Source organism: Dipodomys merriami, unplaced genomic scaffold (assembly GCF_024711535.1).
Source record: "Dipodomys merriami isolate MVZ:Mamm:240054 unplaced genomic scaffold, mDipMer1.0.p SCAF_2, whole genome shotgun sequence".
NCBI classification, from domain to species: domain Eukaryota; kingdom Metazoa; phylum Chordata; class Mammalia; order Rodentia; family Heteromyidae; genus Dipodomys; species Dipodomys merriami.
The window spans coordinates 118,452,667-118,475,976 of record NW_027203381.1 but is presented as its reverse complement, the minus strand read 5'-3'; the positions used below and the strand labels follow the sequence as shown (position 1 = coordinate 118,475,976).

General features: G+C 50.0%; 2 protein-coding genes across 3 annotated transcripts in view; both read left to right on the top strand.

Annotated features, from left to right (window-relative positions):
• Positions 1-19,216: 19,216 nt before the first annotated feature.
• On the top strand, positions 19,217-20,254 carry LOC138831895 (proline-rich protein HaeIII subfamily 1-like). The gene is made up of 2 exons (XM_070028902.1): positions 19,217-19,284; positions 19,693-20,254. The coding sequence occupies exons 1-2, from the start codon at positions 19,217-19,219 to the stop codon at positions 20,252-20,254; spliced, it is 630 nt and encodes a 209-aa protein (XP_069885003.1).
• The window catches only part of Brwd1 (bromodomain and WD repeat domain containing 1), a 96,871-nt gene continuing 93,724 nt past the window's right edge, over positions 20,164-23,310 (top strand). Inside the window, exons 1-4 of one of the 2 annotated variants that reach the window (XM_070030696.1) lie at positions 20,164-20,380; positions 20,461-20,519; positions 20,653-20,682; positions 20,808-20,867. In XM_070030696.1, the coding sequence (XP_069886797.1) occupies positions 20,332-20,380; positions 20,461-20,519; positions 20,653-20,682; positions 20,808-20,867 (198 nt within the window). In that variant the 5' untranslated portion in view covers positions 20,164-20,331. The remainder of the gene's footprint in view (positions 20,381-20,460; positions 20,520-20,652; positions 20,683-20,807; positions 20,868-23,310) is intronic. The other variant, XM_070030697.1, reaches the window with a different exon arrangement.

Below are 23,310 nucleotides of genomic sequence, written 5' to 3'. Positions count from 1 at the left end.
TTTAAGTGATCTAAAAGTCTAAGGAAGCCGGGCGCCGCTGGCTTAACGCCTGTCATCCTAGCTACTCAGCAGGCTGAGATCTGAGGATTGTGGTTCAAAGCCAGCCTGGGCAGGAAAGTCCGTGAGACCCTTATCTCCAATAAACCACTAGAAAACTGGAAGTGGTGCTGTGGCTCAAGAGCTGAAGAGTGCAGGGACAGCGCCAAGCCCAGAGTTCAAGCCCTGCGACGGACCAAATTAAAAAAAAAAAAGTCTACAGAATTCCCACGCTTGATTTTCTGAATTTTAGAATTTAAAGAAACAAATAGTTTTTTTAGTTCTGTCATTCTTGAGCATTACCATGAGACTGGAAGATGTTTGATGTCTTGTTTGGTTTGGGACAAGGGCTCTGGAGCCCAGGGTGGACTCCTGGGTGCTGGGTCTAGGTATGCACCATGACACCAGCTGTTTTTTTTTTTTGTGACAATTGGTATTTAAGCTCAGGGCCTGGGTACTGTCCCTGAGCTTTTATAATCAAGCTACTGCTTTACTCACTTGAGCCCCAGCTCCGCTTTCAGCTTTCTGGTAGTTAATCGGAACTAAGACTCAAGGGCTTTCCAGGTTGGCTTTTTGACCTGTGATCCTCAGATCTCAAGACTCCTGAGGAGCTAGGATTAGAGATGAGAGTCACTTTTTTTTTTTTTTTTTTCGGTCATGGGGCTTGAACTCTGGGCCTGAGCACTGTCCTTGCGCTATTCAGCATAAAGCGATCGCTCTACCACTTGAGCCACAGCACCACTTCCAGAGAGCCATTTTTTTTAAGGTACAATGAGCCCTTTGATGTTCACTAATCAGAAGGGAGTATTCTCTGTTGAGTAATTTTATAAGGTCTTGCTGTGTATCCCAGGCTGGCCTGGAACTCGTCCTGTCTCAGCCTCCCAAGGTTTGTTGTTCCCAAGTTTTTCTTTAAAAAATAGACCAAATTTTCCAGGCCCCGTACTTGAGAAAAAAACTTGCCTTTAAACTGCTAACGGTGTGTAAATGTGAGGTGTGAGAACAGTTGGCAGGGCATGCAATGAAGATATCTTGAAAGTACAAGTTCACAAACGGGAAGTTCCATACTGGAGTTCAGAAACAGGCTGAAGGCACAGGCCAGCCCGGCGGGTGGCCTGGACAGTTGGTCTGTTGTAGCAGTGTCTGGGAGCTCTCTATATAGCAGGTCTTTTATCCTGTGAGAATGGCAGATGCAGGCAGAAGTGAGTGTGGTAATAGTACAGAAGCGATTTGTAGCCGGGTGTCAGTGGTTCACGCCTATATTCCTAGCTACTCAGGCTGAGATCTGAGGATCCCAGTTCAAAGCCAGCCTGGGCAGGAAAGTCTGTGAGACTCATATCTCCAATAAACTCAGAAAACCAAAAGTGGTGCTGTGGCTCAAGTGGTAGCTCGCCTTGAGCTGAAGAGCGCAGGGACAGCGCCCAAGCCCAGAGTTCAAGCCTCATGACTGACCAAAAAAGAGCTGAGGGATAGTGACCAGTCCCAGAGTTCAAGCCCCACAACTGACAAAAAAAAAAAAAAAATTCATTCTGGGAAAGAACATAGGAAATGCCAACAAGCTCACCCTTCATCTACTTACTTGGGCAGTTACTTTAAATAGCTATTCCAAGATACAACTGCCTCAGATACTTTTTTTGTCTAATTATAAAAATTGGTGTCAATATGCTGTGAACGTACTATAGAGGAATATTCATTGTGTGCATAGAGATTTCATAATTTAAGCTCTTGGTCTTTTTCCCAGTTGAAAAAAGCATGAGTAGTCTAAATCCTTACAGGTAGAACTGACGATTCAGTTGATCAAAATCCTCGGTTCCATAGAGCTAAGGATACATTTTTGTCTTATGCTGGTACTAGGGCTTGAATTTAGCCTGGGTAGTGTCCCTTAGCTTTTTCACACAAGTCTGGTACTCTACCACTTGAAACCACACCACAACTTAGAGTTTTTTGGTAGTTAATTGAAGGTAAGAATCTCAGACCTTTGCTTCAGGCTGGCTTTGAACTATCCTCAGATTTCAGCCTTCTGAGTAGGATTACAGGCGTGAGTCACTGGGGCTGGCCTGGCCTGGATACCTAATATATCACAAAACTCACTTCAATGAGTTTGGGATATAAATACTTCAAGACAGTTGGAAGTTTCTAAACATTAAGTGAATGATGGGAAGTAACTTAGTAACAATTGGTTTTATAATAAAAGTTCCTGGGTACTGCTAGCTCATGCCTGTAATTCGAGTAGCTCCTCAGGAAACGGATCCAGAGAATCAGTTTGAGGTCAGCCTGGGTAGAAAAGACAGCTTCCATCTCCAAAATAACCAGCAAAAGAGCTGGAGGTACAATCAATTCAAGTGGCAAAAGAGCAACATTCTGAGCATGTATAACCCCCTGAGTTCAAACCCTGGGACTGAAAAAAGATGAGCTACATTTTTTTCACAAACTTGAAAAAAAAATTTCATAAGCTGAAAGTATTTTAGACTTTAGACATGGCAAATTTAATTTACCTGTGGGCTTTTTCTTTCCTCTTTTTTTTTTTTTTCTTTTGCCAGTCCTGGGGCTTGAACTCAGGGCCTGGGCACTGTCCCTGAGCCTCTCTGTGCTCAAGGCTAGAGCTCTGCCACTTGAGCCACTGAGCCACTTCCAGCCTTTCTGTTTACATGGTACTGAGGAATCAAACCCATGACTTCAAGCTTGCTGGACGAGCACTCTACCTACCGCTAAGCCACGTTCCCAGCCCTCTGGGGCTGGGAACCATGAAAAATATTTTCATAGTTCAGTTTATTATGTAAATAAGCCTTACTTATAGCAATTACAGCTTTTACAAACGATCAAGATAATCTTGCTGATGCTCCAAAACAGTGCAACTAGGTGCAGCCCATACCAGTCTGGTCCCACCATCCTTCAACTCAACCAGTCCTGCCCACCCCTGTGGCCTCACAGGAATAAGATTGACCACATACGTTTTAGATACCTCCCACTAAGTTTCAGCTGTGCACTGGTGGCTCATGCCTGTCATTCTGGCTACACAGGAAGCTGAGATCTGAGGATCGCATTCAAATCAAGCCTGGAGAGAAAAGTCCATGACACTCTTATCTCCAAATGAACAACAAAACCCAGGAAGTGGAGCTGTGGTTCAAGTGATAAGAGGACTAACCTTGAGCAAAAAAAAGTTCAGAGAAAGTGCTTAGACCCTATGTTCAAGCCCCAGGGTGGACATTAAAAAAATAAAGTGATACATAACAACAGATGTTTATATTAGGAGTAAAAACTATTCATTTACCTCTGGTGTTTTACACATTTCCATGGTTGGATACAGACAATAGGAATCCACTCTTCGGTTTCAAAATTCCAGTGTGAGCCGGGTGCTGGTGGCTCATTACTGTAATCCTAGCTACTCAGGAGGCTGAGATCTGAGGGTCACAGTTCAAAGCCAGCCCAGGCAGGAAAGGCTATGAGACTTATCTCCAATAAACCACTAGAAAACCGGAAGTGGCACTGTGGCTCAAGTGGTAGAGCTCTCACCTTGAGCTGAAGAGCACAGGGACAGCGCCCAAACCGAGTTCAAGCCCCACAACCAACAAACAACAATTCCAGTGTGGCCATTTCAGCCTTTAGAATCATGTATTACCTCCTGGATGCTGATGGCACAAAAAAATCTCCAATGAAAAGGGGAAGTTTGAGGGTGTGAAAAGGGCAGATGATGTCATGATGGGAAGAAAGAGACCAAAGGAGCAAAACACAGGCAGAAGGCGTTCCCAGTCAGTATGAGGATGTATGCATGTGTACACACACATACATTCACACACATAGGTCAGGGAAGGTTACTTCATCTACCACTCCAGCCCACCACCTGTGAGTGAAAATCAACTCTGTATCCAATTGCTCACACCTGTAATACTACTTGGGAGGCTGAGATCTCCAAATCTGGGGCAGGAAGGTTCATGAGACTCTTTTTTTTTTTTTTGTCAGTCGTGGGGCTTGAACTCTGGGCCTGGGCGCTGTCCCTCAGCTCTTCAGCTCAAGGCGAGCACTCTACCACTTGAGCTACAGCGCCACTTCCAGTTTTCTGGTGGTTTATTGGAGAAAGGAGTCTCACGGTCTCTCCTGCCCGAGCTGGCTTTGAACCGCGATCCTCAGATCTCAGCCTCCTGAGTAGCTAGGATTACAGGCGTGAGCCACCAGCGCCCGGCTTTCATGAGACTCTTATCTCCAATTAGCCAGCAAAAAGCCAGAGGTAGAGGTATTGCTCACATGTTACTGGCCTTGAGGACATAAGCTCAGGGACCACCCGGGCTCTGAGTTCCAGGCACCAGGTCAGCACTAAAAATAAGTCAGAAGTGGAGCTTGTGGCTCAAATGGTAAAGTGCTAGCCTTGGGGTGGGAGTGGGAGGCAGGGGAAACAACTAATATACATCATTCAAACCCAGCTTTAGCCTCAGTACTGGCACCAAACAAAACAAAACAAAAGTTTAAAAATGTGGCTGTGCACCAGTAGTGCGCATGCCTGTAATCCTAGCTACTCAGGAGGCTGAGATCTGAGGATGGTGGTTTGAAGCCAGCCTGGGCAGGAAAGTCCATGAGACTCTTATCTCCAATAAACTCCTCAGAAAAAGCTGGAAGTGGTGCTGTGGCTCATAAACAAGGTCATTTGTACATTGCAGGAGCTGTTCCAGATGCTGTTCCCAGGCGAAGATGGTTAAGAGGGAAATTGAAACCTTGGATTTATGTCTGTATGATTTGAGTGTTTAAAACAAGAACATAATCATTTTGGTGTTCTTGAAACCAAACTGAGTGCGGTGGCACACAGCCGCAATCCTAACTAACTGAGAAGGTGGAGTCAGGAGGATCTGGAGTTCTAGTTCTAATTTTGAAATTAGAGCAGGTGGGGTAGTGCAGACTTGTAATACCAGAACACCAGAGGCTGAGCTAGAAAGCTCCAAAGTTCAGAGCCAGCATGGGCCACACAGTGAAACTTGGTCTCAAAATTAAGAAATGGTTTGAAAACAGAGCTGAGAATTTGTCCTGAGGGTGGATCACCTGTACACATGCAAGACAGCGAGGGAAGAAAAAGCAAGTGTACGTGTCTGGATCACTTTTTTTCCCATTTGGAACTAAGCCAGGGAACCTCCAAATGGCAGAAGACAGGTTCCTGGAGCTAGACAGGAATCAGTGACACGCTGTGCAGAGAGGGTCCCCCATGCAACACTACGAAGGGACACAGCCAACACAAAGGCACACTCCCCCCAGTGAGGGAGCAGCTGAGTGTGCAGAAAGCTGCTTGCTGTCATGATTGGATTTTTTTAGTATTAAGAGTTTGCATTCAGGGATTCTCGATTGCTAAGCAAGCCCTTTACCACTTGAGCCATGCTCTGCTCCAGTGCTATATTTGTGTGTGTGTGTGTGTGTGTGTGTGTGTGTGTGTGTGTGTGTGTGTGTGTGTGTGTGTGTGTGTGTGTGTGTGTGTGTGTGTGTGTGTGTGTGTGTGTGTTGGTCCTAGGGCTTGAGCTCAGGGTCTGGGAACTGCCCCTTAGTTTTTTCACTCAAGGCTGGCACTCTACCACTTGAACCACAGCTCCACTTTTGACTTTTTGGTGGTTAATTGGAGATAAGAGACTCGTGGGGGGCTGGGAAGGCGGCTCAGTGGTAGAGCACTTGCCTTGCATGCCTGAAGCCCTGGGTTCGATTCTCAGCACCACATAAACAAAAAGAAAAAAAGCCGGAAGTGGCGCTGTGGCTCAAGTGGTAGAGGGCTAGCCTTGAGCTGAAGAGCTCAGGGACAGCGCCCAGGCACAGAGTTCAGGCCCCATGACCAGACCCCCCCCCCAAAAAAAAAGAAAGATTCTCTATACTGTTAGAATTATCCAATTTTTGGGGCTGGGAAGTTGGCTCAGTGGTAGAGCGCTTGCCTTGCATGCCTGAGGCCCTGGGTTCGATTCCCCAGCACCACATAAGCAAAAAGAAAAAAGCCGGAAGTGGCGCTGTGGCTCAAGTGGTAGAGCGCTAGCCTTGAGCTGAAGAGCTGAGGGACAGTGCCCAGGCCGAGTTCAGGCCCCACAACCGGACCCCCCCCCCAAAAAAAAAAAAAAAGAAAATAAAGAGTCTCGTGGGCTCTCCTGCCTGGTCTGGCTTCTAACTGTGATCCTTAGATCTCTGCCTCCTGAGTAGCCAGGGTTATAGGTGTGAGCCACTGGTAGAAACTTAAGAAAGTTTAAAATACACAGAAGAGCTAAAGAGGGGAAAAAAAGCCTCATGTTTGCTAGGCAGGCACTCTACCACTGAGCCACGTGCCTGCTCAGACCAGTTGAATTTTGTTTTGTTTTTTGGTTGGTCCTGGGGCTTGAACTCTGGGCCTAGTCATTGTCCCTGTGCTCTTCAGCTCAAAACGAGCACTCTACCTCTTGAGCCACAGCACCACTGGAGGTTTTCTAGTGGTTTTGATTTTTTTTTTTTTTACAGAGAAAAGCCTCATACCTACTAGTTGCAGTCTATAGTTTATATTTTTATACACTCTTTACTCATCCCTCCCTCAATCTGATTTTCTAAATTAATTTCAAACTTGAGTTGCACACTTCAGTACCCTTCCCCCTAAATCTTCAGCACACATAGTATTAAAGTTCCATATTTGTTTATGCTTCTATTTTTTTCCCTTCGGAGGTAAAATTTGCATCTGATGAAATGTTCACGCTCAGACCACCTGTTTGATGGGGTGCACCTGTGCCCCCACCCCGCCTTACAACACAGAGCACTAGAGGAGCTCATTGTGATAACACGTTAACATCTGCACATACAAAAACCACGTCGAAACACGCGGCCACAGTGACGAGACTGAAGCAGCTCTGTTCGGGGGCTAGCACCAGCAGGATGGGGGAGGAACATGGGGAAGAGGTCAAAGTACTTTATATGCATGTATGAAGATAGAATGATAGAGTGGTAGAACCCTATCTTAGAGCTGAAAAGCTAAAAGACAGTGCCCAGGCCCTGAGATCAAGCCCCAGTACCAGCACGTGCGCGCGCGTGCGCGCACACACACACACACACACACACACACACAGAGCCAGGACCACCACAAGCAGCCGCGCGTGCACACACACACACACACACACACACACACACACACACAAAGCCAGGACCACCACAAGCAGCCGCGCACACACACACACACACAGAGCCAGGACCACCACAAGCAGCCGCGCACACACACACACACACACAGAGCCAGGACCACCACAAGCAGCCGGAACCCCTACAGATTGGTTTGTATTACAGGTCAAGTGATCCAGAGACAACCTGCACTTACAGCCTGAGCAGCCCTCTATCTCCAGGCCATGAGCATCACCAGAACATAATAGATGCTCAGCAAGGGTTTGCTGAGTAAACCAGGCACCGAATGTGCACTTCTCACCCTAGTAGCAGTGGAGACACATAACATCCAGGGCAGATATTAGGACCACCTTCCCATGGAAATTGAGGTTAGGAAAGTGTGAGAAGTAGCCAGGCACTGGTCTCTCACGCCTAAAATCCTAGCTGCTCAGGAGGCTGAGGGCTGAGGATTTGCAGTTCAAAGCCAGCCTCCCACAGGAAAGTCAGTGAGACTCTTACCTCCAATTAATCACCAGAAAACTGGAAATGGCACTGTGGCTCAAGTGGTAGAGCGCTAGCCTTGGAGCTAAAGAGCTGAGAGACAGCACCCAGGCCTGGAGTTGAAGCCCCATGACCGACCAAAAAAAAGAAAAAAAAAGTGCTTTGGGAATCATGCTTTTTTTTTTTTTTTTTTTTTTTTTTAGGGGGCAGTGGTGGTAGGGTTTTAACTCAGGGCCCCATGCCTGCACAGCTAGTGCTCTACCGCTTGAGCCATACCTCCAGCTAACTTAATTGGTGTACCTCAGTGCTGGGACTTGAACTCATGGCCCTGGGTTTTTGCTCAGCCTTTTCTGCCCATGCCTGGCACTCTCCCACTTGAGCCATGCTTTTAATTTCCTGCTTTTGGTCTTGTATCTAGGCAATATTTGCCTAACTGAAGAATACGTAGAATTCTTTCTCCCAGAAGTTGTGTAGGTTTAGGTTTACCTTTAAAACTGTTGGTTTTGTGTTCATTTGTTGGTATGGCGGAAGGTATGCCGCCGCACAAGTGTATTCATGCCATTGTTACAGCATTGCTCACTCAGCCTCCTTTACCTTTCTGTCCCAACCATTTGGCCATGTTTCTGTACTGCAGTTTGGTCATGTACCCCAAATGTGGATGTTGAGAAGTTAATCCCCTAAATCACGTTTTAGTGGTATTTGGAGTTTTCTTAGAGGATTCAGACTAGATGGGGTTACAAAACTGGGGCACTTCTGATAAAAATAGTGGCTTTATGTGGCTTAAGTGGTAGAGCACTAGCCTTGAGAAAACAAATGAACAAACTCAGCACCCAGGCCCTAAGTTCTGTCCCCCAGGAACAACACCTGAAAGAAGTGTCTTTCTAAGTGGAGGAAAGGAGACAGGCACACTTGCTCCATCTTGTGTGTGCCATCCTCTGCCAGGTGATGATGCAGTAAGAGGGTCCTCTGTAATCTAGCTACATGGGAGGATGAGGTCAGGAGAATCAAGATGCGAAGCCAGCCCAGATAGAAAAGTCCATGAGAATTCATCTCAATGGGAAGAAACAGTCCAGTGTATGCTGCCATCCCAGCCAGGCTCCTGGGCTTCCCAGCCTCCAGTACTATGAGCAGCAGAAAACAGACTACAAGCATCTGTGTGTCTGCACTCTGCTCTCCTGTGCTGTTCTGTGGGTCGGTCCTTTCAGAAGTGCCACACTGACTCCATCATTCTGCTTTGCTAGACAATATCTTGGTAGGGTTTTTGTTTTGCTCTTTTTTGAGAAAGGACTCACTACTTAGCTCAAGCTGGCTTTGCGCTTAAAAACCCTCCTATCTGTCTCCAGAGTAATGGGATTACAGACATGTGCCACATGCTTGCGTACTATAGGATATGTGTGTGGGGTGGTATTGGACTCAGGAACTTGTGCTCTGGCTCAGCTTGCTTGCGCAACTGGCACTCTCCCACTTGAGCCCTGCATGCAGCCTTGGTTTGTGTGTGAATGTGTGTCAGTACTGGGGCTTGAACTCAGGCCTGGGCGTTGTCCCTAGCATTTTGGCATGTCAGTCACGGCGCCACTTCCAACTTTTTGGAGATAAGAATTTCACTGACTGGGGCTGAGAAGGTGGCTTCATGGTGGAGTGCTTGCCTAACATGCATGAAGCCCTGGGTTCTATTCCTCAGTACTGCATAAACTGAAAAAGTCAGACATGGTACTGTGGCTCAAGGTGCTAGCCTTGAGTAAAAGAAACTCAGGACGGTGCCCAGGCCCTGAGTTCAAGCCCCAGAGCTGGCCAAAAAATAAAAGAATTTCACTGCCTTTCCCTCTTGGACAGCCCCGATCCTCCCATCTCAGCCTCCTGAGTAGCTAGGATGACAAGCAGAGGCACCGGCGCCCTGCCTCTCCCGTCCTTCTTTAGCAGCCTGGGAGAAGAACAGAGGACTGAAGAGAGGTGGGTAGTCCAGATCTTCCCAGGAAATGCCCCGACACAGGACTAAGCCCCAGGCCAAGGGCCTTGTGCACATATAGGGGCACTGTGACACCTCTGAGTCATTGCAGGGACAGTTGGGTGGGGCGGCCTGTGGTACTTGACCCGGTCAGCTGTCAGAAAAGATAGTCACTTGTAGTTCTTGATTTTGTCTTTGTCCATGGGACTGACTGCATTGTCCACAGACCCTTGCTGGAGTGGTCTATGTCCCCTCCCACGGAAGCCACGGGAGTGTTTCTCCACAGAGCTGTGATCCTTCCCCTCTGGTCTTTGCTCTGGCTGTTCTTTGTGTGAAATTCTTTCTATGTCTGACTTCTTGAGTCAGTCTCCTCCTCCAGGAAGTCTCTGCATGTAATAATTCTTAACATTTCAGAGTTTTCAGAGGGTTTTTATACAGGTTTTTATGAGTTTAACCCAAAGGCTCATTCTCTCTGAATAGCTCATTTAGTAAAGGGATCAACTAACCCAACAAAAATGTGCCTGCCTTGTATCTGAGACAGTGCCTACAGCATATTATTTAACTCTTAGGAATATCTGTATTTCTTTCCCTCTGTGTGTGTGTGTGTGTGTGTGTGTGTGTGTGTGTGTGTGTGTGTGTGTGTGTGTGTGTGTGTGTGTGTGTGTGTGTGTGTGTGTGTGTGTGTGTGTGTGTGTGTGTGTTGGTCAGTTATGGGGCTTGAACCCAGTGCCTGGGTACTGTCTCTGAGCTCTTTTGCTCAAGGATAGCACTCTACCACTTTAAGCCACAACTGTACTTCTGGTTTTCTGATTGTTAATTGGAGATGAGAGTCTCATGGACTTTCTTGCCCAGGATGTCTTTGAACCTCCATCCTCAGATCACAGCCTCCTGCATAATTAGGATTACAGGAGTGAGCCACTGACACCTAGCATGAACTCCAGCCCTGAACAGAAAAAGCAAAGGGATAGCACTTGTGTCCTGAGTTCAAGCCCCAGTACTTGGACAAAAAGATAAAAAAGGAAAAGAAACAGGGAAAACAGATAAATTCTAGTTTGAAACAGTTTCTGAATTGTGTAGTGTGAAGAACAAGATGTTTTCCAATTGGAACTTGCTGTGGAATGTATAACATTCACGGGGAGAGATTCTGGCTCCTTGTAGGCTTTTATAGGCAATTGTATCTTTTTTTTTCTTTTTTAGGCAATTGTATCTTTTAGTTGTTATTTTTATGGAAAATTAATCTACTTGAATGTGAACATACTCACTGTGTGATAAGTGTATCTAGGGTGCATGTGACTTGTTCTCATAATCTACTTGAAAATGAATACACTTATTTTACAGTAACTTTCCCTTTTATCATGAATGCCATGGCTGGTCAGTGTGCTGGTCTCTGGTGTCAAAAGGCCTAGAAACCAACCAGCTGCCTCCCACAGTTCTACAAGTTCCTAGCCTTGGAGGGATGGGGGAGTGGGCTCTCTAAACCTTGGTGCACACGCCTGCTGCCTGTCTGTATGCCGGTCCCTTGCAGGGCTCCAGAGACTGCTGGGTCAAAGACTTCATGCCCAGGACTTAGATCACCAGGAAATGGCTCAGCCATCCATCAAGGACTTCTTGCAGCCCATGTCCTAGTTTTATTGCACAGTTTCAGGGACTAAGTGGGTGGATGAGAACAAGACTTGAAATTCTAAATTCTCAAGCCTCATTTCATTCAAGCCAATTTTCATTTCTTCAGCCTTTGGTGGCTTCGTGTGAATGTGTCTGCTGGTACTGGGGTTTGGCCTCAGGACTTAGGCATTGCTGCTGAGCTTCTCACCACAGGCTGGCACTCTACCACTTGATCCACAGCTTCACTTCTGGTTTGTTTGTTTTTTTGGTTAGTCGTGGGTATTGAACTCTGGGCTTGGGAGCTATTCCTGAGCTCCCCCTCCCCCCATCTTGGGCTTGAACTCAGGGCTTACACACTGTCCCTGAGCCTCTGTGCTCAAAGCTAGCCCTCTACCACTTAAGCCACAGCACCACTTCCAGCTTTTTCTTTTTTTGGTCGGTCCTGGGGCTTGAACTCTGGGCTTGGGAGGTGTCCCTGCACTCTTCAGCTCAAGGCGAGTGCTCTACTGCTTGAGCCACAGGGCCACTTCCGGTTTTCTAGTGGCTTATTGGAGATAAAAGTCTCATGGACTTTCCTGCCTGGGCTGGCTTTGAACCGTGATCTTCAGATCTCAGCCTCCTGAGTAGCTAGGATGACAGGCGTGAGCCACCAGTGGCTGGCTACTTCCAGTTTTTTCTGTGTATGTGGTACTGAGGAATGGAACCCAGGGCTTCATGCATGCCAGGCAAGTGCTCTACCACTGAGCCACATTCCCAGCCCCCTGAGCTTTTTGCTCAAGGTTAGCATTCTACCACTTGAGACAAGTGCCATTTCTAGTCTTCTGGTTGTTTATTGGAGATAAAATGCCATAGACCTTCCTGCCCGTGCTGGCTTTGAACCATGATCCTCAGATCTCAGCCTCCTGAGTAAGTAGGATCACGGGCGTGAGCCACCAGTGCCTGGCTTCACCTCTGAATTTGTGATGGATAATTGGAGATGAGTATTTCACAGACTTTCCTGTCCTGGCTGGCTTTAAACCATGATCCTCATATCCAAGTCTACTGAGTAACCAGACTTAGAGGTATGAGCCACCAGTGCCTAGACTAGTGGCTTGGCTTTTGTTATTTTTTTGTCAGTCATGGGGCTTGGACTCTGGGCCTGGGCACTGTCCCTCAGCTCTTCAGCTCAAGGCTAGCACTTTACCACTTGAGCCACAGTGCCACTTCCAGTTTTCTGGTGGTTAATTGGAGATAGGAGTCTACAGACTTTCCTGCCCGGGCTAGCTTTGAACTGCAATCCTCAGATCTCAGCCTCCTGAATAGCTACGATGACAGGCATGAGCCACGGGCGCCAGGTATTTTGTTTTTTTTCTTATAGGATGGTTTTGTGTTTGTGGGTTTCTTTACCCAGGGTCAGAACTGTGCCCTAAATAAAAGGACTTGGAAGTTTTCTCCAGGCTGTTCTGGGGGTTGCTGCTATAGTCAAAGGTCCTGAGGTGTGCCTCAGGGCGGCAATCTGTTCCCACAGGGGAAGTATCCCAAGTCTGTGACTCAGCGGCTTAGATCTCCCTTTGCCTCCCCTTTTGCTTTGTGGGAAGGCAGGCTAGGTCAAGACTAGACTAGCGTCTCCTTTATTTTTCTTCTTCTTCAAGGCTGGTGCTCTACTACATGAGCCACACCTCCATGTCCAGCTTTTTACTGCTTGCTTGGATGGGGCTTGATACTTTTTGCTACTTTATACTTTTACTTACAGGGCTTTCCCTTCTGGGCTGGCTCAGTCCCCTGAGCAGCTAGGATTACAGACATGAGCCTCATCTGTGGTGCTAGGGCATTGGGAGGACCTTGTGCTTGGGTGGGGCTCATAAGGCTGGGGTGAAGGCCGTAGTGTGTGTTCCCTTTCTCAGGGTTCAGGAGGATGGAGGCCTGTGAAAATGACTGCTGGCAGGGGGGTAAAGCAGGTTGCCATGAGTGGTATTCTATGCACAGAAAGTGGGCATAGGGGGCTGGGAAGGTGGCTCAGTGGTAGAGTGCTTGCCTTGCATGCATGAGGCCCTGGGTTCGATTCCTCAGCACCACATAAACAGGAAAAAAAGCAGGAAGAGGCGCTGTGGCTCAAGTGGTAGAGCGCTAGCCTTGAGCTAAAGAGCTGAGGGACAGCGCCCAAGTCCAGAGTTCAGGCCCATGACCGGACCCCCCCCCCCCCAAAAAAAAAAAAGAAAAAAGAAAGTGGGCGTAGGCCCCGCACGGCCCCTGGGAAGTGCGTGCACACGCGGACGCCCTCTCGAGGCATCCTCGCCCACAGCAGCTTCTCTGCTGCTCTGCCAGTGCCTCTTTCCCTGTCAGAGGCTGGGTTTTTTTTTTGTTTGTTTGTTTTTTTGTGTGGTACTGGGGCTTGAGCTTGGGGGCATGGGAGCTAACGCTGAACTCTTGGCTCAGGGCTATCGCTCTGTCAATTGAGCCACAACTTCACTTTTTTTTTTTTTTTGTCAGTGGTGGGGCTTGAACTCTGGGCCTGGGCGCTGTCCCTGAGCAGTTCAGCTCAAGGCAAGCCCTCTACCACTTGAGCCATAGCACTACTTCCCGTTTTCTGGTGGTTCATTGGAGACAAGAGTCTCATGGACTTTCCTGCCTGGGCTGGCTTTGAACCAGGATCCTCAGATCTCAGCCTCCTGAGTGGCTAGGATGACAGGTGTGAGCCACCGGTGCCTGGCTACTGCTCCTATCTTACATGGAGTTTTTCCTCCTCTTCCTCCTCCCTCCCACCCCCCACTCCCTGTATGGGAAGCAAGCAGATAAAGATCTCACATGGCCTAAGGTGGCCATGAGAGTTTATACCAGCTTGCCAATAGCTAAGAGGCTTTTCCACAGTTTTTCCTGCCATCTTGCTTTCAAATAAACAGTGCCCCTACTCCCACCTTTCCTGCCTCATACATCTTTATTTGGTGGAGAAAAGGGCCCCAAACCCAGGATGGGAACAATACAAATATGACTGTAGGTGAGGTGTAGAGCTGTGGAGGGAAAGCCAGGGAAGAGAGGGGAGTGGGGGAAATCTAGCGAGTCTGAGCTGTAATTGTTTAGGGAAGTTACAGGAGATCTCACGCAACTTATAACATGTGGGAGAGCTGCAGGGAAGGGACAGAACCAAGCATTTCATTTGGCTATTCCTCACGCTGGGCTGGGCAGGTGTGTGGCCAGAGTGTGAGCAGTGAACAGCAGCGGAGAACACAGGCTTCTACACATCTTGCTGATGCATCTGAGACCGGGAAATGACTTAGGAAAGACAACAATGTGGAGGAAGAAGTTCGGGGATCTAGGAGTCCTCTAAGCAGGGGACTAAGAGGTGTGTATACAAGGGACAAGCCTGCCTCTGTGTCTTAGGGCTGGCATCTTTGACAGAGACAGACCTTCAGTATCAGTGGTAGAAGAACAAAGGCCTAATCAATGGGGATTGAGGGAGAGTTTGAGGCTGTTCAATGGGCAGGAGCTCTGCACACCTACACTCCCTCCCCACCCACACTCCCTCTCCAGCCTCCCAGCTGAGCCAAGAGAGAAGCCAGAGCCTCTAACAATCAGGGGGACATTAGTATTAAAACCAGAGACTTGTTGGCCGACTGCGGCTCATGCCTGGAATCCTAGCTACTCAGGAGGCTGAATTCTGAGGATGGAAGTTTGAGGCCAGCCCTGGCAAGAAAGTCCATGAGACTGATCTCCAATTAACCATCCTGAAGTTGGAAGTGAAGTTGTGGCTCAAGTGCTAGAGTGCTAGCCTTGAGTGAAAAAGCTGAGGGACAGTGCCCAGGCCCAGAGTGCAAAGCGTAAGACCTGACACAAAACAAAACAACAAAGAACCCCAGAGACTGTGGTTCTGTGGAGAGATAACCCACTTGACTGCAGCTGGACAAGAAGAGGGACAGGAACCCTCGGTTCCTCTCTCCTGTCAGCCTTCTGCTTCCTGCTGAGCCTCCTCTTGGATGGTTCTGGAATCCAGAGAACTCGCAAGTCCATGCCCTCAGTGTGTGCCTGGCTTCCCTGATAGGACAGGGTGAGGTGTAAGATGTCCTGTGCAGCCTTAAAAGCAAAGCCAAGGCGTTTGGATCTGAAGGGACAGAGAAGTCACAGGGGAAGAAGCTGTCATGACAACATGACAGGAACTGGAGGCTCAAGATGGTGTTGAGAGTGAGGCTTCACCAAGTCTTCCTTCTTGCCTACCCTCTGGGCATGCTCACAACCTGTGTGATGTAGCTACATAGAGATAGGTGGGCCATGTCCAGATGTGAGCATGTTCAATAAATGCTGGCAAAGATGGAACAAACAAGCTGCTAGCCCCTGTATAATGCTGACATGCAGCACAGACATATTCTGGATCTAGCTCCCACATTCCCTAGGTCTTGGCTTGCTCTAACACAGGTATGAGCTGGAGACAGCCCTGGGTCAGGGCCTGTCTGGGAACAATTGGGAACAGCAGCAGCGAGGAGGGAGGCAGAAGTTGGAGAGGAGATAAATGTGGAAACAATTTGCAGAGGGAGGCAGGGATAAGCAGCATGGAGTGGACAGCTGCTGGGAGGGAGGGAAAGGCGGAGGGGGGGAGGGAGGAAAGCACCCGCGTGTGCAAAAGGGGCCTCAGGATTGAGATGAATGTTTTCCATCATGGAGGGGTGACCTCTTCATTCCGTTTTTCAGACCTTCTGAACATCTATGGGCACTTTAGTTAAGTCTTGCATTTCTATTAGATTTAGCTAGCAGGAGCCCGGAGAAGGCCTTCAGTATCATGTTAGTCAGGTGAAGTGTGCTCGTGATTTCAACCTCAACTGCATGGACTCGGTGTCACCTACTTCATGTCCCTGATAACTCAGCATTGGGGACACATCATGCAGGCCTGCCCAGCCAGCCTAAATTAACATAACATTTGCACCAACACATTATTTGTCGTCCCTGGGGCTTGGACTAAGGGCCTGGGCATTGTCTCTGAGCTTCTGCTCAAGGCTAGCACTCTACCACTTGAGCCACAGCACCACTTCTGGCTTTGTTTATGAGGTAGTGAGGAATCGAACCTAGGGCTTCATGCATGCCAGGCAAGCACTCTATCACTAAGCCACACTCCCAGCCTCTTATCTCATTTCCCAGCCTTTAAAAATCAATGTTTTTTTTTTTGGGGGGGGGAGGAGGGGAAGGGTCAGTCTCAGTATGTAGCCTAGGCTGGTTTGGACCTTTAGTTGCTCCATCCTCAGCCTGGGTGCTGGGATTGCAAAGACCATGCCCCTAATGTACTTTTTTTCTTTTGTGGTACTAGGGATGAAATTGAGGGATTTCCACACTTGCAAGGCAAGTGCTCTCCCACTTAGCCACACCCTAGCCTATCTTTTTTTGAGTACTATCAAGTGAAATTGTGGCTCACCAATTTCCAGTTTTTTACACTAATGGTTTAGAAGCCGCCTATGAGGCGTGGAAGGTCCTGCTGATTTTTTTTTTAAAGTACTTTCTGTCCTTAGGCAAATTGGTTGTGTGTGTGTGTGTGCACATGCATGCTAGTACTGAAACTCGAGCTCAGGGTTTGTATTCTTTTCTTCAGGACTGGTGCTTGAGCCACATCTCTACTTCTGGCTTTTTGCTGTTTAACTAGAGATGCTCACACTTTTCTGCCTGAGCTGGATTTTTTTTTTTTTTTGTCAGTTGTGGGGCTTGAACTCTGGGCTTGGGCGCTGTCCCTCAGCTCTTCAGCTCAAGGTGAGGGCTCTACCGCTTGAGCCACAGCACCACTTCCGGTTTTCTAGTTGGGGGGGGGAGGGGAGGGCGGCGCAGGGGGTGTTAGTGGAGCTAAGAGTCTCATGAATTTTCCTGCCCAGGCTGGCTCTGAACCGTGATCCTCAGATCTCAGTCTCCTGAGTAGGATTACAGGCGTGAGCCACTGGCGCCAGGCTCCTGAGCTGGATTTGAACCACAATCTTCAGATCTTAGCCACAATCTTCAGATCTTAGTATCCTCAGTAGTTAGGATTTCAGGCATGAACTAGCAGCACCAGACACATTCTTAAATTTTCCTCACTTTCTTCATTCTAAAGTGCGAATGACTGAATCTGGGAGTCATTTGTGCGACACCCTACATCACCCACTTTCAGATTTTAGCTCTCTAATGCACTGGCTGGGCAGGTCTTGTTCAAATCTATGCTTTTCAGTCCTGCTCACCTCCTGGTGAAATATGGCAAAGGGAGAAAGGCGCAGGTGATTGCCTTAAGTTTAAGTCAGTTACTGTCTGTGTACCCTTGGGATTCCATCCATCTGTGTTTCTCTTTCTCACTGTTGATGTAGGAAAACAGAGGGCACCTGACCAACAGCTGTTTTATCTAAGAAGAGTTGCTTGCTAAGGGTTAAATCATCACAGCTCCCTGGAGGATTTATCCCAAGAGTAAGCTAGGCCACATGAAAGCATACCATCATTAGCTGTTAATGGTTTTTCCATCCTTGCGTATCAAGCCATTTTGATATTTTGGTTCTCCACATAATTTTTTTTTTTTTTTTGTCGGTCGTGGGGCTTGAACTCTGGGCCTGAGCGCTGTCCCTCAGCTCTTCAGCTCAAGGCGAGTGCTCTACCACTTGAGCTACAGCGCCACTTCCGGTTTTCTGGTGGTTTATTGGAGATAGGAGTCTCACGGTCTCTCCTGCCCGGGCTGGCTTTGAACCGCGATCCTCATATCTCAGCCTCCTGAGTAGCTAGGATTACAGGCGTGAGCCACCAGCGCCCAGCTCCACATAATTTGTTTCCATTTACCCCCCAAACAAAGCCCAGGTGTATGGTTCAGCTGTGTGAGGGATGCATGGGTGATTCTAACCCTAGTTGAGATTACTTGTGTGTGGCAGGAACCTGCTTACCAAGTTGCAGATGGTCAAACTTGTCAATATAGTGTTCCTTTTTTTTTTTTTTGGGGTCCGGTGATGGGGTCTGAACTCTGGGCCTGTGTGCTGTCCCTCAGCTCTTCAGCTCAAGGCTAGCGCTCTACCACTTGCCACAGTGCCACTTCCGGCTTTTTTCATTTTGCTTATGTGGTGCTGAGGTATCGAACCCAGGGCCTCCGGCATGCAAGGCAAGCGCTCTACCACTGAGCCACCTTCCCAGCCCTCAATATAATGTTCCTTTTGACTATGTGCCAGTCCTGGGACTTGACTTCAGGGCCTACGTGCTGTCCCCGAGGTATTTTTGTTCAAGGCTGGTACCCTACTATTTGAGCCAGAGCTCCACTTCTGGCTTTTTGTGGTAATTGGATATGAGTCTCTTTTTTCCAACTCCGGTGTGCTTTGAACTGCCATCCTCAGCTCTTAGCCTCTTAAGTAGCTAGGATCATGGGTGTGAGCTTAGTAACCCATCTTAATTTAGGTAACGCTTGTCTGCTTGTCCGGGGAGGGTGGCACAACTCTGACCCACGGAACTCCACTTGAGACGGACTCTTCTTATTTCACCAACTTATCTTCTTTCCGTCCTATGGCCACTGCTCTAATGAATCTGCATTTCATTTCTAGTTTCTGAGTCTAAAATTGATGTTATTGTCTCTTGGAATTCGACCTCAGCTCCATCCTGACTGACTTACATAGCCAGCTGCTTCCCATGTTAATTTCTTTCTGGTCATGTCCACTTCCAGATAGTCACACTAAACTGAATTCTTTAAAATGGAGATAACATTTTTGTCGTGGCTTTTCGTTTTTGGCACGTCTTTTTCTTTTTTTTAAACATGCCTGAAGTCTTTTTTCCTCCTGCAGCCTGGGTAACTCAAACTTGACCACATCTCTTAGGCAAGGTGCTCTTCCCTCCACTGGTGCCCTGAACCTTGTAACATTTGGTTAAATCTGTTTCTCCTGATTCAGTAATAATACACTCTGTGTGTGCGTGTGTCATGCCTGTAATCCGATCTACTCTGGAAACTGGGAGCTGAGGATCACCGTCTGGAGCCAGCCCCGGCAGGAAGGGTCCTGTGAGACTCCCTTATCCCCAGCTGATCGCTAAAAAGCCAAGCAGCAGCGATGTGGCTCCAGGGAGAACGCGCCAACCTAGAGCGGGGGGCGCGCGTGCACGCGCGGGGCTGCGGCACGCGTGCGGATGGCGTGCCCCAGCTCCGACGGACACGTCTGCCTGGTGTTGGGGGCAGTGCCAGGCCTCGATGGACCGTAGACGGTGCTCACGAACTCACAACCCTGGGAGTCAGCCCAGGTAGGCTGAGGAAGGCTGCAGCTCGGAGGCGGAGGGGCTGGTGCTCAAGGTCACCGGGCCGAGTCCTGCGGCAGGGCGCTGCGGGCTCGGGACCGGGGCCGCTGCACAGGCTCGGGGCACAGGTCCGGGAGTCAGCTGAGGACAATTTCGGACCCCCCCCTCCCCGCGGTCTTCCCGGAGCATCGTCCCGACACGTCGTCCCCCCGGGCCCTCCGCTCCTCCGCGCGAGTCCAGCGGTCACCGCCGCCCGGTCGACACCCCGGGCGACGCGCAGCCTCTTAAGCACCGTTTCCCTCCGCGGACTCGGGCAGAGGCTGCGGACGCACAGCCCGCGCCCCCCTTCCCCTCCATCCGCGGCCCCCAAGCCGCCGCTCCAGCGGGTCGGTCGGTGCCCGGCCGCAGCCTCGCCTTCCCGGCCGCGCTCCTCCACTCGCCGGGGCCGCCCCTTGCCGGCGACGGACGGCGCCTCGCTTCTCGCGTCCTCGGGGAGAGCGATCTTCCGTGACGGTCGGCCGATTGTCCGGGGCCAGCGACCCAGAAAGGGCCGCCCAAGAGAGCGGACCCCCGGGTCCCGCCCCCGCCCGGCCGCGGCCCGACCTCCGCCTCCGGCGCCCGCCCCCGCGCGCGCGCTCCCGCCGCGGAGCCGGCGCACAAAGGCCGGAGGCCGCCTCACCGCGCGCAGGGATCCGGCCCGCGCGCCCCACCCTCACGCCGCCGCCAGGCCCGCTGCCCACCGGCCTCGGCCCCCTCGCGTTCCGGTCGCGGAGACCAGGAGACCCGGGACGAGAGCGGATTCCCGAGGGGCGCGTCCGCCGGGGCTCCGCGGGAGGGGACTACTTTCCAGCCCCTCCGCGGAGGGACTACTTCTCCCCGGCGGAGGCGTCGGCCGCGGGCGGCGCGCACGGCATGGCGGAGGCGCGCGCCTGAGCGGAGGGACGCCGGCCCAGTCAGGCCTCGGCGCGGCCTACACGCTTCGCTCGCTCGCTTCCGCCCCGCGCCCGGCCATGGCGGAGTCCTCGCCCGCCCGACGCCCGGTGCCTCTCATCGAGTCGGGTAAGACGCGAGCCGCGCCGCCCCCGCCCCGTGCCCGCCCGCCGGGTCCTGACCGCACTCTCGCCCTCTCTTCCCCGCAGAGCTGTACTTCCTCATCGCCCGGTACCTATCGGCCGGCCCGTGTCGCCGAGCAGCCCAGGTGAGTGCGGGCGGCGGCGCGGCGGGGGTCTGGGGGCCCCGCCGCCGGGGGTCGCGGGCCCCGGAGGGACGGGGGTGCGGGCCGGCGCGCCGGGCCGAGCAGCCCGGGCGCTGACGGCGCGTCTCCTCCGCAGGTGCTGGTGCAGGAGCTGGAGCAGTACCAGGTCGGTGCCCGCGGTCCCCACGCGTCCCCCGCCCCGCCCCGCCCCGCCCGGCCCGCGCGCCCACCGCCCGCCGCGCCGGAGCTGGGGGGGAGGAGGTCACCGGGCGCCTCTCGTATCTTTTCCAGCTGTTGCCGAAGAGGTTGGACTGGGAAGGCAACGAGCACAGCAGGAGCTACGAGGAATTGGTGAGCACCGGACACGCCGCCCCGCGCGCCCCCCGCCCTGCACGCGCGCCGCGCCGGCCCGCCGGGTGCGCGTGGCAGCCGCGCTCGGGGCGGGGGGGGGACGGGGGACCCCCGGGCTTGACGGGTCTCACAGCCCCTCTCCCCCGAGGCCCTGTTTGGGGTTTGTTTTGGCCGGAGAGAGCCCGGGGAATGGGGGGGGAGGCGGCGGCTCCGGGCGGAGGTGGGGGCGCCCCCGTGTGGGGCGGGGGTGGGTCTCCAGGTTGCGGCCGCCCGCCAGGGGGCGGGACACGCCCGTCAGCCACTCCGCGGCGCGCTCTCATAGCTTTCTCTCTCGACCGCACTTGCAACTCGAGCTCTGATTGGCCCTCCTCTTTCTGCCCCGCCCACGCCTTCCGACCACTTGTTTCCTAGGAGCACACGGGTCATTAGTCTGTGAAGGTGGGCTAGTGTTTTCCCCGAGTTGAGCTTCTGTTTTTTGTTTTTCTCCGGCAGCGAGGTAATCTATTGCCTCTCAGCGAATATGTCAGTGGATCTGTGCTGTGAATAGAACAATATTTGTTGAGTGTCGAGATTCAATTTTTGATCAGTTTTACACTTTGACCTAGCTGTGTATAATTTAATGCGGGCTTTAAATGGACTAGTTGTCTTTCCTTGACTAGGAATACCTTTGTTCCTTACACCTTGTGAATCTCTTTTGCCATTCTCTATAATTCTTTTCCCCCACAGTTAACACCACTGGGCAGGAGTCAGGGCCTGGGTGTTCTCCTGAGTGCTCAACGCCAAGTGCTCTACCACTTCAGTCATAGCTCCACTTTTGGATTTTTTGGATATTTAATTGGAAATTAGAGTCTTACAGACTTTTCTGTCCGGATTGGCTTCAGACCAAGATGCTCAGATCTCATCCTTCTGAGTAGATGGGATGACAGGCATGAGCTGCTTGGCGCCTACCAATATTTGACAATTTTTATTTATTTATTTATTTATTTATTTATTTATTTATTTATTTATTTTTGGGTCCGGTCGTGGGGCCTGAACTTTGGGCCTGGGCGCTGTCCCTCAGCTCTTCAGCTCAAGGCTAGCGCTCTACCACTTGAGCCACAGTGCCACTTCCGGCTTTTTGCTTATGTGGTGCTGAGGAATCGAACCCAGGGCCTCATGCATGCAAGGCAAGCACTCTACCACTGGGCCACCTTCCCAGCCCCGACAATTTTAGTAGAAGGAACAAAGGATTTCTTTTGTTGCCAGACCATGTTCATCATATTGTACAAAGAGAACAGTTGAAAAAAAGAAGCCTATGGAGTGGATTTTCCAATGGTTTTAAAACAGGCAAACCTTCAGTGAAATATTAGCCTTTTGGAGACAGGATCTTACTATATAGCTGAAAGTTGGCTTGGAACATGGAGTAGTTCTGCTACAGCTTTCTGAATGCTGTAATTAAGAATTTGCACCAAGATGTCTGGCTACTATTAAGCATTTTTTTGTGTGTGGTTTTGGGGATTAAGATTTTATTTTTATTTTATTTATTTTGGTTGTGGAACTTGAATTTAAGGTTTGGGCGCTCTCCCTGAGCCTTGTGCTCAAGGCTAAAGCTCTACCACTTTGAGCTACAGCTCCACTTTCTTGGTTTTCTGGTGATTTATTGGAGATAAGAGTCTCACAGGCTTTCCTGCCCAGGCTGACTTTGAACCATGATACTCAGATCTCAACATCCTTGTTGCTAGAATTACAGGCTTGAGCTACCAGCACCCACCAAGGTTGATTCTTGATTGACTAACATGATTTAGATTTATAAAAGGCCAGCGTTTTCCTTAACACCTTCCTCTCCCCCAAAGAAATTGTCTTTACAATGTAGTTATATTGGCATTTAGTTTTTCTTTTTTAAATTTTATTAGCTTTAGTTACACAAGGGAGATTTCACTTTGACATACCTCCTTCTCCCTTCCCACTTGAGATTATTCACATATGTACAATACTGACCATACTCTCCCTTTTGATTCTCCTCATCCTGCTTATAACCATCCCTCATCAGAGCCTGTTTTAACTTTGTACCAAGGTACAAGATGCCAAGGTATGGTTGAATATAAAACATTCACATATTCTAATCAGAATAATCTACTCATTATTCTTTGTCACCTAAATTTGAGTAAGATTTTTGTGTGTGTATGTATATACATACACAATCTTGGAGCTTGAACTCAGGGCCTGGGAACTCTCTCTGAGCTCGGTGCTCAAGGCTAGTGCTAGTGCTTTGCCACTTTGAGCCACAGCTCCATTTCTGGCTTTTTATTTTTTATGAAATGAGTAGTTAATTGGTGAGAAGAGTCACACTTTCCTCCCCTCCCCCTAACCATCAGTCTCAGATGGAGCCTCCTATATAGGATTGCAGGCATGGGTCACTGATGCCTGGCTTGAGTGATTTTGTGTGTGTGTGTGTGTGTGTGTG

What these genes read in the sequence shown, in the direction of transcription:
- LOC138831895 (XM_070028902.1), top strand. Translation starts at nt 19,217, where the DNA reads ATGGCGTGCCCCAGCTCCGACGGACACGTCTGCCTGGTGTTGGGGGCA. An exon ending in GTGCCAGGCCTCGATGGACC is followed by an intron (nt 19,285 to 19,692) that starts GTAGACGGTGCT and finishes GCGGCCCCCAAG; the next exon opens with CCGCCGCTCCAGCGGGTCGG.